Source organism: Carcharhinus amblyrhynchos, chromosome 30 (genome assembly GCF_965287045.1).
Source record: "Carcharhinus amblyrhynchos chromosome 30, sCarAmb.v2.hapA, whole genome shotgun sequence".
NCBI classification, from domain to species: domain Eukaryota; kingdom Metazoa; phylum Chordata; class Chondrichthyes; order Carcharhiniformes; family Carcharhinidae; genus Carcharhinus; species Carcharhinus amblyrhynchos.
Genome location: NC_137353.1, coordinates 17858124 through 17872359, shown reverse-complemented (window position 1 = coordinate 17872359; position 14236 = coordinate 17858124). Strand labels below are relative to the sequence as shown.

Below are 14236 nucleotides of genomic sequence, written 5' to 3'. Positions count from 1 at the left end.
TGTAGATGTTGCCAACAAATCCAATAACAGGTATACACACACATTATAAAATGAACACAAAAGCTTAATAAATATGAAACTTTATACATAATTAACATAATTAAGGGAAAAACATTATTGCTAGTTTAAGGGAAGCAAACAGCAGATGCAGACTGACAAGAAAAAAAATCTATGCTCTTCAAATAACCGGAAGATTCCTTGGTTTTCACCACCTTCAGGCGCTAACAGGTTTGGTGAAAGGACTTTATTTCTGGGAGGGGCTCAGTTCAGAAGTTGGGATTTGTCGCAACTCATCTTCATGCCCATCCTGAGATCAGCTTCCTCACTAGAAGCTGAGAATAGAAGATGGACTCAGTGCCTGTGACAGGATGCCCTGTGCAGCCTCAATTTGCTGCTGAGTCCATTGAGAATCATGGTCTCCATTGGCCCCATGATCACCTGATAGACAAATGAGTTCATAGTCTCATAGTTGACACAGCCACATGCTGGTTGGTGCCAGTTCTTGTTCAATCATTGGCTGAGTGAAAGGAAGAGAAGAGGGAGAGAAAAGAAGACAGGGGAGAAGTGGAGTAAAGGAAAGAGAAGAAAATAGGGCAGGTGAAGGCAGAGAGAAAAAGATGGGATGGGAACAGGAGAAGGTAAGGAAACTGGTGAAGAGAGGAAGCTGAGAGGGGTCAACACAGAAAGTGGGTAGAGGACGGGTGGGGACGAGAGAGAGGAGATAAATAAGGACAGGTATTCAAACATCCCTTTTCTTTGCCTCATGACAAAGCCCAGGTCCTGCTGAACACTGGGTGATTTTATAGATCTAAATAATAGTGCATTTATGATTCTCAGTAAGAGCAATCATTGGGAGAGGTCACCAGCCTGACACATGCTTTTGTCACTCCCAAAATACAAGGTCCATGTTCACTCGTTGCCCCCTCTCTGCACTAAATGCTCAGTCTGTAATGTGTCCATGAGCTTTGACATCATTCTCAGTTCCATTCTGAGCATGTGCAAAAATGCTTCATGGACTGTGGTGATGGGTGCCTCAGAAGGTCAGAGTTCAAGTTCCATGCCAGTCCGTCCATTTGAATTCCAGGTCCCTCTGCTCATGTCCAGTAAATGTTGGCTACACTTCCCTGTGAATGAAAGAAGGAGGGATTGTTCAGAACAGGTTAGAACATCTCAGCATTATATATCTAAAAAAAGAGAAATTTGCAGGGTGATGGGGAAGGAGAGGAGCTCAGATTTACATTTCAGTGAGTCAACACAGGTCCAATGGGCAAAATGGCTGTATGATTCTATATCAGAATGGGTTTCCGTCAAATAGCAAAAAGGCTTCAGGTGTGAAGGGCAGTAAGACACTGGATGGAAGACACTGTGAGCGGGAGGAAGAATGACTCCTGCTGGGAGGAAATGCAATTGGGGAGAGAGAGGGAATAATATTGGGCACAGCAGAGGGGAGGATGATAGCTGGGCCAGGGCGGAGGGTGAATTATATTTATGGGGAGAGGGAGACGCCTGAAGAAGGGACAATTGCGGAGGAATATAAAGATATTATTGGAATGGGAGCAAGATGCACTAGAGAAGGGGGAAGTGAAGTCTGGGGAAGACATCCGCTAGGGGAGAGAAAAACATTTCAGGGGGAGAAGGGTACTTCCTGTCAGGGAAGAGGAACAGTTAGTGCGTGCAGAGAGACAGCGAGAGGGGGAATAAGATATTGGGGAGTAGGGGAGTGAGAATGGCACAGTGGTTAGCACTGTTGCATCACAGCGTCAGGGAGCCGGGTTGATTAAAGCCTTGGGTGACTGTGTGGAGTTTGTACATTCTTCCTGTGTCTGTGAGGGTTTCCTCCGGGTGCTCCGGTTTCCTTTCACACTCCAAAGGTGCAGGTTAGGTGGACTGGCCATGCTAAATTGTTTTTTTTAAAGTTTTTTTATTTATTAGTCACAAGTAAGGCTTACATTAACACTGCAATGAAGTTACAGTGAAATTCCTCTTGACACCGCACTCTGGCGCCTTTTTGGGTCAACGCATCCAACCACCACAGCTTTCAGACTGTGGGAGGAAACCAAAGCATTCGGAAGAAACACATGCAGACATGAGGAGAATATGCAAACTCCACACATGCGGTGACTCAAGCTGGAAATCGAACCTGGGTCCCTGGCGCTGTGAGGCAGTGATGCTAAACACTGAGCAACCAATTGCACCTTAGTGTCCAAAGATGTGTAGGTTAGGTGGATTATCCATAGTAAATGTGCAGGGTTATGGATACAGGGCAAAGAGGGTGAGCCTGGTAAGATGCTCTTTCAGAAAGCTGGTACAGACTCAATGCAGAGCCGGGTGGTCTCTTTCTGAATTGGTGGCATGCTATGATTCCAGCACAGCTGGTGAGTGTATAAGGGACAGACAGAAGGTGGAGAGATTGGATGGATTAGGAGATGTACATAATGTGGCATATGGAGAGTGAACAAGATGTCTGAGTGGGTGTCAGTGACAATTTAGGTAACAGGGGTGAGGATGACAACAGCTGAGGTTGAGAGATACACTTAGGGAAGGAGAGAGACTCAATATTGGGAAACACAGGTTTGGTGAGGGAATGTAGCAGAGATTGAGGGAAGACATACTTGGGGAAAGGAAATGTGGAAACTGGTTGGTGGAGGTGGGATGAGGGTGAAGATAGCTGGATAATTTGCTTATAGTTGTGTTTGCTGCTGGGTTTATCTTGCCATACTGTATTCCCCCTGCTCATAATATCTTCTGGCCTATGTTAGGAGCATTCATGCTACACAAGTGCCAGGCAATGCTCATCTCCCAAATTGAGAGAATCTAATCAGCTCCCCATGACACTTAATGGCTTTATCATTACTGAATTTTTAGCATCATCATTCTGAGGGGAAACCATTGACCAGAAATTAACTGACCAGCATTCAGTGTTGAGTAACTCATTTGCTGATTCCACAAAGCCTGTCCACCAGCTATAAAGCACAAGCCTGAAGTGTGATGGAATTCTGGCCACTTCCTGGACGAGCACAGATCCAACAACAATTAGGAACAGCCAGGCATTATCCAGGGTAAAGCAATTGTTTGATCAGTACCTAATCGACCACCTTAAATATTTATTCCTTTATCACAGATGCACAGTATCAGCAGTGTGTACCATCTACGTGATGCACTGCAACAACTCATCAACTCTCTTTCGACAGTACCTCCCAAACCTGTGACCTCTGCCACCTAGAAGGATGAGGGCAGTCCAAAGATGTGCAGGTTAGGTTGATTGGCAATGCTAAATTGCCCCTTAGTGTCAGGGGAACTAGCAGGGCAAATAGATGGGGTTACGGGGATAGGGCCAGAGTGGGATTGTTGTCAGTGCAGGCTCGATGGGCCAAATGGGCTTTTTCTACACTGTAGGGATCCTATGTTTCTATGATTCTAACTGTATGGGAACACCACCATCTGAAAGTCTCCCTCCAAGTCACACACCATCCTGACGTGGAACTATATTGTCATCCCCCCATTGTTGCTGGGACAAAATCTTGGAACTCCCTAATAGAACTGTGGATGTATTTTAGTTCAAGAAGGTATGTCACCACCATCTGCTTAAGGGCTATTATGGAAAGGCAACAACTGTTGGCCTTGTCAATAAAACTCACTCTCATGGACAAATATATGAAAAAAATCTGAGGGCTCAGTAAGTGCTGAAATTTCAGGGTTATAAAATTGCCATTGTTATCTTCTGTCACCTGACACAGCAGCAGTCCTTGTGTGTGTGCAGCCACAACACACTTTGTGTTACTTGCTCATTTTCCAGCAGCAATCCCTGTCCATCAGTCAGGAGTGGGAACTAAGCCAATCACTCTTTCTTGATTGGGGTACAGGGCCAACTGCCCTGCAGTATAGGGGAGATCAGTGTACTGATACAACACTGATTGGAAGTGACTGGATCTGGCTCAGAGACTTTGATAAAGAGTGGTCACCCCATCTGAAATTGGGCAGCAAGCAGAATCTATTAAAACAGGAGGCAATGGATGGCCTGAAGAATAAAAGTTTCAGCAACACCCACTCCAACTCCTTATCTCCTGCTCCCTCAACCACATTTTCAGTTCCCTTCCTCAGGCCCCCCCACCCAACTCACTTCCCCCATCTGACAACCTTCCCCTACCCCAAACTCCTCTTTCAGTTCTACCGTTCCACCCACCACATTCCTTTCACCTCTCACCCCCCTCAGGTTATAGTGACGTACGATGCAGTCAATGTGGAGTTTAGAAGCAGGCTGGTCCGTATTCTGTATAGTTCTGCCAGGGTCAGTTTGCGGTGCTGCCCAGGTTTAGGGTCTGACATTGTCCGTTTGGAATGTTCAGAGACACTGCTGGCCCTCAGTTGCCCCTTGGTCTCTTCCTCCTGACTCTGAGGGGCCGTGAGCTTGTTTGTAACATACAGAAAGTTCAACTCACTCTCTGTACCACAGCATGACAATGTGCAGGGCTGTGAATCAGGCTCCAAGCTTGGTCCATCTACAGGGTAAGCATGCTGCTTCACAAAATTCAGCTCCTCCATCTCTGACAGTTTGCTGTCACTGGTGTTTACACTTTCTGTGTCCACAGCCCTCCATGTCCTTCCTTGCGAGCTAGGCCATGAAGTTGTTTTCATCTGTTGAGCTTCTGCTCGTTTGAGAACCTCCATCACCTTGGTGATTGTGTGAGAGTGCAGATGGGGGAGAGCAGCCTTGTTTGACAATCCCTCATTGGAGGTTTTGAGCTGGATGTTTGTTCCTGCTGTGAGCACACAGAGTTCGGTCAGGCTCTTACTCAGAGATGGCCGACTCAAAATGCAGGGTTCTGAAGATGAGGCAATGAGCCGGAGAAGATTAGTTTCTGATTTTGATTTGAAGATATTGGATTTGCAATGCAGGGACTGGACCAAATTGTGTCGGCAAATCTGCATTGATGCTGACTGCTGACAGGGAGTCAACTCTCCATCTTCATCTGCTGATTCCTGTTGTCGCTCTTCAAATCCATGGACTGAGCTTGGAGACAAAGTGCCATAAGCGCTGTCAATAGAGGCCAAGTGGCAGTCATCATTCTCCAACACCTGGCCTTTGGTATTTGGTATCAAGAGGCCTGAAGAGGTCACCCCATGGTCGAGAAGCTCCTGAGTGGGAGTGCTGGAGGACTCTGTACTTTGAAGCGAGATGTCATCGGAGTGAGAAGCAGTTCTCTCACTGTCAGGTGAGGAAAGATCTTCATTTGCGTCGATCATCACAACAGGAACTCTCCCTGGTACATTGTCTGACTGACTGCAAGAGAGACAAACAAATTAATGAAATAAGGGAGAGGCAAGGAAAGAAGAGAGATATGCAAAAGAGAGACAGAGAGAGAGAGAGAGATGGGAAGGAGGAATGAGCAAAGAGAGAGGCTTGTGGAGACAGGGAGACAAGGAGAGAGAGAGACAGATTGAAAGACAAAGTGAAACAGAGACAGAAACAGATAGAGACATTCATGTATAGAGAGAAAAACGTAGATACTGAGAGAGACAGAGAGAAAGAGAGCAGAAAACCAATATAACCTATACTAACACCCTAGATATACCTTCACAAATTAAAAAAGTCTTAATTTCTCCTGTTGTCAGTTTCAAGGGTTAAAACCAGGAAAAAGACACCTTCGGTACGGAGATCAGGAAATGTTACATAGAAAGAGATTTAAATATGAAAGGAGTGTCAAGCTCTGTGATCATTTTAGAAAGAGTTGGGTGATGTGAGAGGGCAGAGAGATAATGTAACTGACGTCCATCTATGCCTGAACTTGTCCATCAGACTTAAGCTAGGCACAGGTGGAGGATAGGCTCCAGAGAAGGTGAATTGGTCTCAGTAACAGCCTAAAGATAGGTCGTACGGGAAATACAATGAACGTACTCACCCCTGCTGTGATCCAAGTGTGTTGTCAGTGAACTTGTGTAACAGTGATGGTGACTCCGTTGCAGAGGTCCCACTCTCCACATCTTCTTCATCAGGCAGCCTACACTGTTTCTGCACAGACTCCTGGTCCCGTAATCTCTCCAGCAGGTTCTAGATTATTAAATTAAATGCATGTGTTAGATCAGTACGTTTTAAGTGGAATGGTCAGAGGATGGTCGGACACACACATGAGAGTTTGGAATTCTTCAGTGTTTTGTTGCAGACATTGGACACCCAGAGTGGGGAATGTCAAAGGTTGTTCTGTGAAGTAACTTTGCTTGCCACATTACTATACAGTTCATCAGTGGAATTGACCAGTTTGAACAAAGAACAAAGAACAAGGAACAACCCAGCACGGGAAACAGGCCCTTCGGCCCAACGAGCCCGCGCCGCCGCATCACCCTACACCTATTCTACCCTGCGTGTCTACAAATGGAACCCCTACTCAAACTTGAGTGTCCCACTCAGCCATAGTGACCTTGTGATCCAAACTCCATTTGATTTTCATCAGTGTATGGCCCGAAAATTGTAACCCCCCTCCACTCACTCTGCAGTTAGGCTTCTGTCCATCAGTAACACATTACCTGAGCATTGAATATAGCCTCAATCCATGCTCTGGATTGCCCGGTCACGTTGGCTTGAAAGGTGAAGGCACTGACTGCATTGTGAAACTCATTCAGATAAATCAGCAGGAAAGAGCCTAGGAATGGACAGAATCATTGTTAAATGTGATACACACAGAAACACATACACGGACACTCTCATACACACAAATACCACATACAGAAACACATGTGCATACAGAATCACACGTAAAAACACCACACACAGAAACACATGTGCACACAGAATCACATACACAAACACCTCACACAGAAACACGCGCATACAGAAACAAACACACAGAAACGCATGCAGACACAGAAACACACACACACACCAAAAACACAGAGAAGCACGTACACAGAAACACACACACAGAGAAACACATACACACACACATACAGGAACACACACCATGCAAACACACACAAAAACACACAATATGCAAGTACACAGAAGCGTACACACATACAAACACACACACAAGAACATACAACATGCAAACACACACAGAAACACACAACATGCAAAAACACACAGAAACACTCAACATGCAAGCACATACAGAAGCACACACAGCATCATAAGGTCAGAAATTGTGGTGGATGCCGATGATTCACCACTCAGTCTGTGCTGCATGCTGCAAGACCTGGACAATACTGAGGCAAGCGTTAAGTGGCATGTTACATTCACACTACACAGGTGCCAGGCAATGGCTTTGAACAACAAGAGAGAATCCAGCCATTCCACCTTGATGTTCAATGGCATTAACATTGCTGTATCTCCCACCATCAACATCCTGAAGTTACCATTGACTAGAAACTTAACAAGCCACACAGATACTGTGGATGTAACAGCAGGTCAGACATTGGGCATTCCTTGCTAAGTGACTCTCAGTTACTTTTCAAAACCTTTCCCAAACCTAACAAATAAGGAGTATGATGGAATACTCAGAGGTCTGCTTAGTTCTGGTGTAACTCACCAGGATCTCTCAGCTCCCTGCAGATAATTTTGTCTACGAGCAATGGTTGCCGAATTACTTTAGTCTTCTCCATCTTCTTCACGGGTTTGGTGATGAGGAAAATATCAGTGAAGAGGAAACAGTAAACATCCATCTGTAAAAGAAAGGGTTGTGGTCTAACTGCAGGGAACAATCCTGCCTAAATTGAGACACCAAAAGACAAAAACAGCAAGAAGACCGGACACTGAGAAACCCAGAGACTGAGAAACTGAACACTGAGAAATTCAGAGACTGGACACTGAGAAGCCCAGCACCTGAAAAACTGAATGTTGGGGACTGGACAGTGAGAAACCCAGAGACTGGTCCAAACAATATCCATTAACCCCCAAAATATTTGCTTCCTGTCAATCGAATAAGTTGTTTTCTTTAAAACCACAAAAGCCAGCCTGTCATTATATTCATACCATACATTATCCTTTCACAAAAATACAATGTCAGTTATTGCATAATCAATTTGGGGTTTTTGTTCACCAATAACAATGCAACAAACGCGGGTTGATGGGTTTTTGATAAGAGAGGGGATTAAGGGTTATGGAGAGAGGGCGGGAATGTGGAACTGAGCCACAACAGATCAGCCATGATCTTATTGAATGGTGGGGCAGGCTTGAGGGGCTAGTTGGCCTACTTCTGCTCCTATTTCTTATGTTCTTAAACCCAGAGATTGAGAAACTGGACACTAAGAAACCCAGAGTCTGGACACTGAGAAACCTAGTGACAGGACACTGAGAAACCCAGAGACTGAGAAACTGAACATTGAGAAATCTAGAGACTGGACACTGAGAAACCCAGAGACTGAGAGACTGGACACTGAGAAACCAATAAACAGTGACTGGGCATGAAAAATCCAGAATCTAGACACTAAGAAACCCAGAGACTGAGAGACTGGATACTGAGAAACCCAGAGACTGGACACTGAGAAATCCAGAGACTGAGAAACTGGACACTGAGAAATCCAGAGACTGGACACTGAGAAACCCAGAGACTGAGAAACTGGACACTGAGAAACACAGAGACTGAGAGACTGGACACTGAGAAACCCAAAGACTAGACACTGAGAAACACAGAGACTGAAAACTGAACACCGAGAAACCCAGAGACTGGACACTAAGAGACCCAGAGACTGAGAAACTGAACACTGAGGCTGGACACTGAAAAACACAGATACTGAGAAACCAGAGACTGCACACTGAGAAACCCAGCATCTGAGAAACTGAACACTGAGACTGGACACTGAGACATCCAGAGACTGGACACCGAGAAACCCAGAGGCTGGACACCGAGAAACCCAGAGGCTGGACACCGAGAAACCCAGAGGCTGGACACCGAGAAACCCAGAGGCTGGACACCGAGAAACCCAGAGGCTGGACACCGAGAAACCCAGAGGCTGGACACCGAGAAACCCAGAGGCTGGACACCGAGAAACCCAGAAACTGGACACCGAGAAACCCAGAGACTGGACACCGAGAAACCCAGAGACTGAGAAACTGAACATTGAGAAACCCTGAACCTGGACACTGAGAAACCCAGAGACTGAGAGACTGAACACTGAGAAAAACTGAGAGCACCCAGAGATGCAGCATCCAGACAATGAACACTTGGAGGCTAATCAAATTGGGATGGTTCAACAGGCACTCTGTGACTCAGCCTCTTGGTAATGCCCTCACCAATGCCCATACTCTTGCCCCCTCATTCTTTCTTGACCAGCAACTCACCTTGCTGTCTTTTCCTTCTTTCATTTTCAGGCTTCCCTCGAGCTGCAGTTGCCGGGTGTCATCAGGTGAGGTCCCGAGCATCGGAGCTGTCAGGTCCAAGCGGCAAAACTCCTTCAAAACCTAAAACAACAAAAGGGCCAGTCAGAACCTGGCAGATTGTGCCCATTACCTGCACAACTGTGGGCAATTTGTGTCCACTGCCCATTGGAAGCATCAGTACTTAACGGTATGTATTCATTTACAGGTAGGTCTTTGGGCTGCTTGTTCCCTTTAATCTATAAAGTCATCGAGGCTTTCCTGCAATTTCAATAATATTCTCACATAGGTTGTTAATGGGTATTAAAATGATTTGTTCCTCTTGCATCCCTAAATCCCTGGTGTTCCTTGACACCATTTAAATATTTATGCTCCAAACAGTATTTGGCCTCCTTAGAGTTCCTACCAAAAAGCTCCTCCTCACTCTCATCATTTGCTAACTATAAATCCACTGCAAGTTTGCCTTGTGTCCTGTTACAGTCTTCCTCAGTATAAACTGTATCCCCCAATTTAGCATAATCCACAAATTTTGACATTGTACTTCCAATTCCCAAGTTTATCCCGTTTATATAAATGATGAATAGCAGGCATCGCAACACTAATCCTTGGAATACCACTTCCCAAAAATCTGAGAAAGGTATCTCTCAATACATGAGAAGCAATGGATAGATATGTGGGTCAGTGGGTCTTTCTAACACTCAGAAAATGGTGAATTACAAAATCATCATTGTGCATTTTTATTCTATGCTGAGGAAGGAATTTAGGAGAGAGCAGATTAGAAACTCCCGGCAGGTCCATGGCACATTGTGGCCTACACTTTTTGAACCAGGCTGACTCCTCAACTGAGATGCGGTGAAGGATGGTAACTTGCTTCACAAGGTGCATTAGGCCTCAGTCTCTCTCCAGTCTTTGTGACTTGACTTCTCTTCCTGTTAGTCTCTCCCCTGGGCCTCTGATCCCCTTGCCTTTGCCTCTTTCCCCTTGCATTTGTCTGCGCTCTCTCTGCTTCAGGATCTCTCCACATTGCTCAGTCTCTCTTTTACCTTCTCCACTTCATCTGAGCTCCCATCCACTACCTCATAGGAATCAATGCGATTAATAATCTCTGCCAATCGCTGCTGCTCCTGCTGCTGATGCATTCGGGAATTCACGTGTGCAATAAAACTCTCAACGGAACTGACCTGGAAATAAAAGCAAAATTTAAGTTAGGGTCCAAGGAGGCACATCAATGTATCGCAGACCTCACAACCAGCAAGATGGGCTCAGGATGTTTAACCAAGTCAAATTCCAGCCAGTGGGAATAGATACTGTGACCAAGAATGTGTCCAAGAGTGACAGCATGGCCGTGACCAACAGCCATGACTGAGGGTGTGACTGAGCAAGAGAGTGCCAGATTATGATTAATAGCTTGAGTAAGAATGACAATGTGAGCAATTAACAGTGCTCACAGCATCAAGTGTATCTATAATGTGACCATGATTGAGAGTGTGACAGAGTGACTGTGACTAAGAGCATGAGCGAGACCAATAGTGACAGAGAGCATGCCTGTGACTGAGATCAGGAAGTGTACATACCATGCTCATGATGGCGTCCCTGGAATGAGGGTCATCTGTTTTTTTGAGGATAGACTTGAGGAGTAGTGGGTATTTGGTGAGTCGTTGATGAGGTTTGACCAACATGTCATTCAGCTTCAAGCGATTACACTGCTTGTGAGTCTCTGCCCACTGCAAATGGACACAAAAGTAATTATGTAGGAAACACATTGCCTCAGTTCCTAAAACTCACTGCCACTCTGTCTGTCTCTCTCTTTAAAGTTTAGTTTTTAGTCACAAGTAGACTTACATTCACACTGTAATGAAATTCCTGTGAAAATCCCCAAGTCGCCACACTCCGGCGCCAGTTTGGGGGAGAATTTAGCATGGCCAATGCACCTAACCAGCAAGTCTTTCAGACTGTGGGAGGAAACCAGAGCACCCAAAGGAAACCCTTGCAGACATGGGGAGAATGTGCCAAGTACACACAGTAACCCAAGCTGGGAATCAAACCCAGGTCCCTGGCACTGTGAGGCAGCAGTGCTAACCACTGTGTCATCATGCCGCTGCACTCCCTGCATTTCTACCTTGTGCCTGCAGATAGCTACAGTAAATTGAGCACCCTAAAACTGCCTTTCCCTCTGCTCCCTATCGTATCAGACGGAGCACGGAGAGGTCAATGAATGACACTGACCGTTATGTAGATCCTGAAATGTTCGTTGTCACGGAGATGGTTTCTCATGTACTCCATGCAGCTTTCCTCCTCCATGCAGTATTGTATATATGGCTTAAAGCGCACACCAAACTGAAGAGTGAAGAGAGAAACAAATGCTAAATACAGAAATGAGCAGCAATTGTTCAGAATTTGAGAGGTCTGGACTATTTGTGGACATTGTAACCACACAAGGAGAGTCTGTTAGATTTGGCTGAGAGGGAACTGGTTTTAAACTAATTCTGGCTGACCTCAGGGAATCTGCAGCATTGGAACACGGGAGCAGGAGTAGGCCATTCAGCCCATCGGGCATTCTCCACCATTCATTACAACTATGGTTGATCATCTCAACCATGGATCTGATGAAGTGTATCCCAGGATATTGTGGGAGGCAAGGGAGAAAATTGCGGGTCCCCTAGCTGAGATATTTGAATCATAAATAGTCACAGATGAGGTGCCTGTGGGAGTAGCAAATGTTGTGCCTTTGTTTAAAAAGGGCTGCAGGAAAAAGCCTGGGAACTACAAGCCAGTGAGCCTCACATCTGTGGTGGGTAAATTGTTGGAAGGTATTTTCAGAGACAGGAACTACAGGCATTTAGAGATGCAAGGACTGATTAGGGACAGTCAGCATGGCTTTGTGAGTGAAAGATCATGTCTCACAAATTTAACTGAGTTTTTTGAAGAGGTAACCAAGAAGGTAGATGAGGGCAGTGCAGTTGATGTTGTCTACATGGACTTTAGCAAGATCTTTGACAAGGTACTGCATGGTAGGTTGTAGCATAAACTTAAATCTCATGGGATACAAGGTGAGGTATCTAAATGGGTACAAAATTGGCTTCTTAACAGAAGCCAGAGGGTGGTTGTAGAGAATTGTTTTCCAAACTGGAGGCCTGTGACCAGCTGTGTGCCTCAGGGATCAGTGCTGGGCCCACTGTTATTTGTCATTTATATTAATGATTTGGATGAGAATATCGGAGGCATGATTAGTAAATTTGCAGATGACACCAAGATTGGTGGCATAGTGGACAGTGAAGAAAGTTATCTCCAATTGCAACAAGGTCTTGATCAATTGGGCCAGTGGGCTGACAATGGCAGATGGAGTTTAATTTAGATAAATGCAAGGTGATGCATTTTGGTAGGCTGAACCAGGGCAGGACTTACTCAGTTAATGGTCGGGCGCTGGGGAGAGAACAAAGAGATCTAGGGGTACATGTTCATAGCTCCTTGAAAATGGACTCACAGGTGAACAGAGTGGTGAAGAAGGCATTCAGCATGCTTGGTTTCATCGGTCAGAACATTGAATACAGGAGTTGGGACGTCTTGTTGAAGTTGTACAAGACATTGGTAAGGCCAGACTTGGAAGACTGTGTGCAATTCTGGTCACCCTATTATAGAAAGGATATTAGTAAACTAGAAAGAGTGCAGAAATGACTTACTAGGATGCTACTGGGACTTGATGGATTGGGTTGTAAAGGGAGGCGGAATAGATTTTGGCTTTTTTCTCTGGAGTGTAGAAGGCTGAGGGGTGACCTGATAGAGGTCTATAAAATAATGAGAGGCATAGACAAGGTAGATAGTTGATATCTTTTCCCAAAGATAGGGAGCATTTGATAAGGTCCCCCATGCAAGACTTCTTGAGAAGGTGAGAGGGCATGGGATCCAAGGGGCTTTGGCCTTGTGGGTCCAGAACTGGCGTGCCTGCAGAAGGCAGAGAGTGGTTGTAGATGGGTCTTTTTCTGCATGGAGGTCGGTCACCAGTGGAGTGCCCCAGGGATCTGTTCTAGGACCCTTGCTGTTTGTCATTTTCATAAATGACCTGGATGAGGAAGTGGAGGGATGGGTTAGTAAGTTCGCCAACGAAACGAAGGTTGGTGGTGTTGTGGATAGTCTGGAGGGATGTCAGAAGTTGCAGCGTGACATAGATGGGATGCAAGACTGGGCAGAGAAGTGGCAGATGGATTTCAACATGGATAAATGTGTGGTGGTCCATTTTGGCAGGTCCAGTGGGATGAAGGAGTACAATATCAAGGGTAGGAGTCTTAGCAGTGTTGAGGAGCAGAAGGACCTTGGGGTCCGGGTCCATAGGGCTCTTAAATCGGCCTCGCAGATGGAGGATGTGGCCAAGAAGGCATATGGTGTACTAGCTTTCATTAATCGAGGGATTGAGTTTAGGAGTCAGGAGGTAATGCTGCAACTTTATAAGATCCTTGTCAGACCCCACATGGAGTACTGTGTGCAGTTCTGGTCGCCTCACTATAGGAAGGACGTAGAAGCTATTGAGAGGGTGCAGAGGAGATTTACAAGAATGTTGCCTGGATTGGGAGGCATGCCTTATGAAGATAGGTTGAGAGAGCTGGGACTCTTCTCCCTGGACAGACGAAGGTTGAGAGGCGACCTGATAGAGGTTTATAAAATGTTGCGAGGAATAGATAGGGTGGATTCTCAGAGGCTATTTCCCAGGGCTGAAATGATCGCTACGAGAGGACACAGGTTTAAGGTGCTGGGGAGCAAGTACAGAGGAGATGTTAGGGATCAGTATTTCACTCAGAGGGTGGTGAGTGAGTGGAATCGGCTGCTGTTTGTGGTGGTAGAGGCAAACTTGCTGGGGTCTTTTAAAAGACTTCTGGATGAGTACATGGAATTTAATGGGATTGGGAGTTACAGATAGTTCTATGGCCTGGT

The 14236-nt window shown here is 45.6% G+C and overlaps 1 protein-coding gene across 7 annotated transcripts in view; it reads right to left on the bottom strand.

Annotated features, from left to right (window-relative positions):
• Positions 1-104: 104 nt before the first annotated feature.
• The window catches only part of LOC145360272 (pleckstrin homology domain-containing family G member 5-like), a 141592-nt gene continuing 127460 nt past the window's right edge, over positions 105-14236 (bottom strand). For 4 of the 7 annotated variants that reach the window (XM_080215388.1, XM_080215392.1, XM_080215387.1 and 1 more), the window contains 9 exons: positions 11537-11647; positions 10885-11034; positions 10354-10491; positions 9275-9394; positions 7524-7656; positions 6523-6638; positions 5901-6049; positions 4205-5281; positions 1070-1124 (listed from right to left, as the gene is read on the bottom strand). In XM_080215388.1, coding sequence (XP_080071514.1) covers positions 4210-5281; positions 5901-6049; positions 6523-6638; positions 7524-7656; positions 9275-9394; positions 10354-10491; positions 10885-11034; positions 11537-11647 — 1989 coding nt within the window. In that variant the 3' untranslated portion in view covers positions 1070-1124; positions 4205-4209. Of the gene's footprint in view, positions 1125-4204; positions 5282-5900; positions 6050-6522; positions 6639-7523; positions 7657-9274; positions 9395-10353; positions 10492-10884; positions 11035-11536; positions 11648-14236 lie in introns of all 7 variants that reach the window. The other 3 variants (XM_080215391.1, XM_080215390.1, XM_080215386.1) reach the window with 3 other exon arrangements.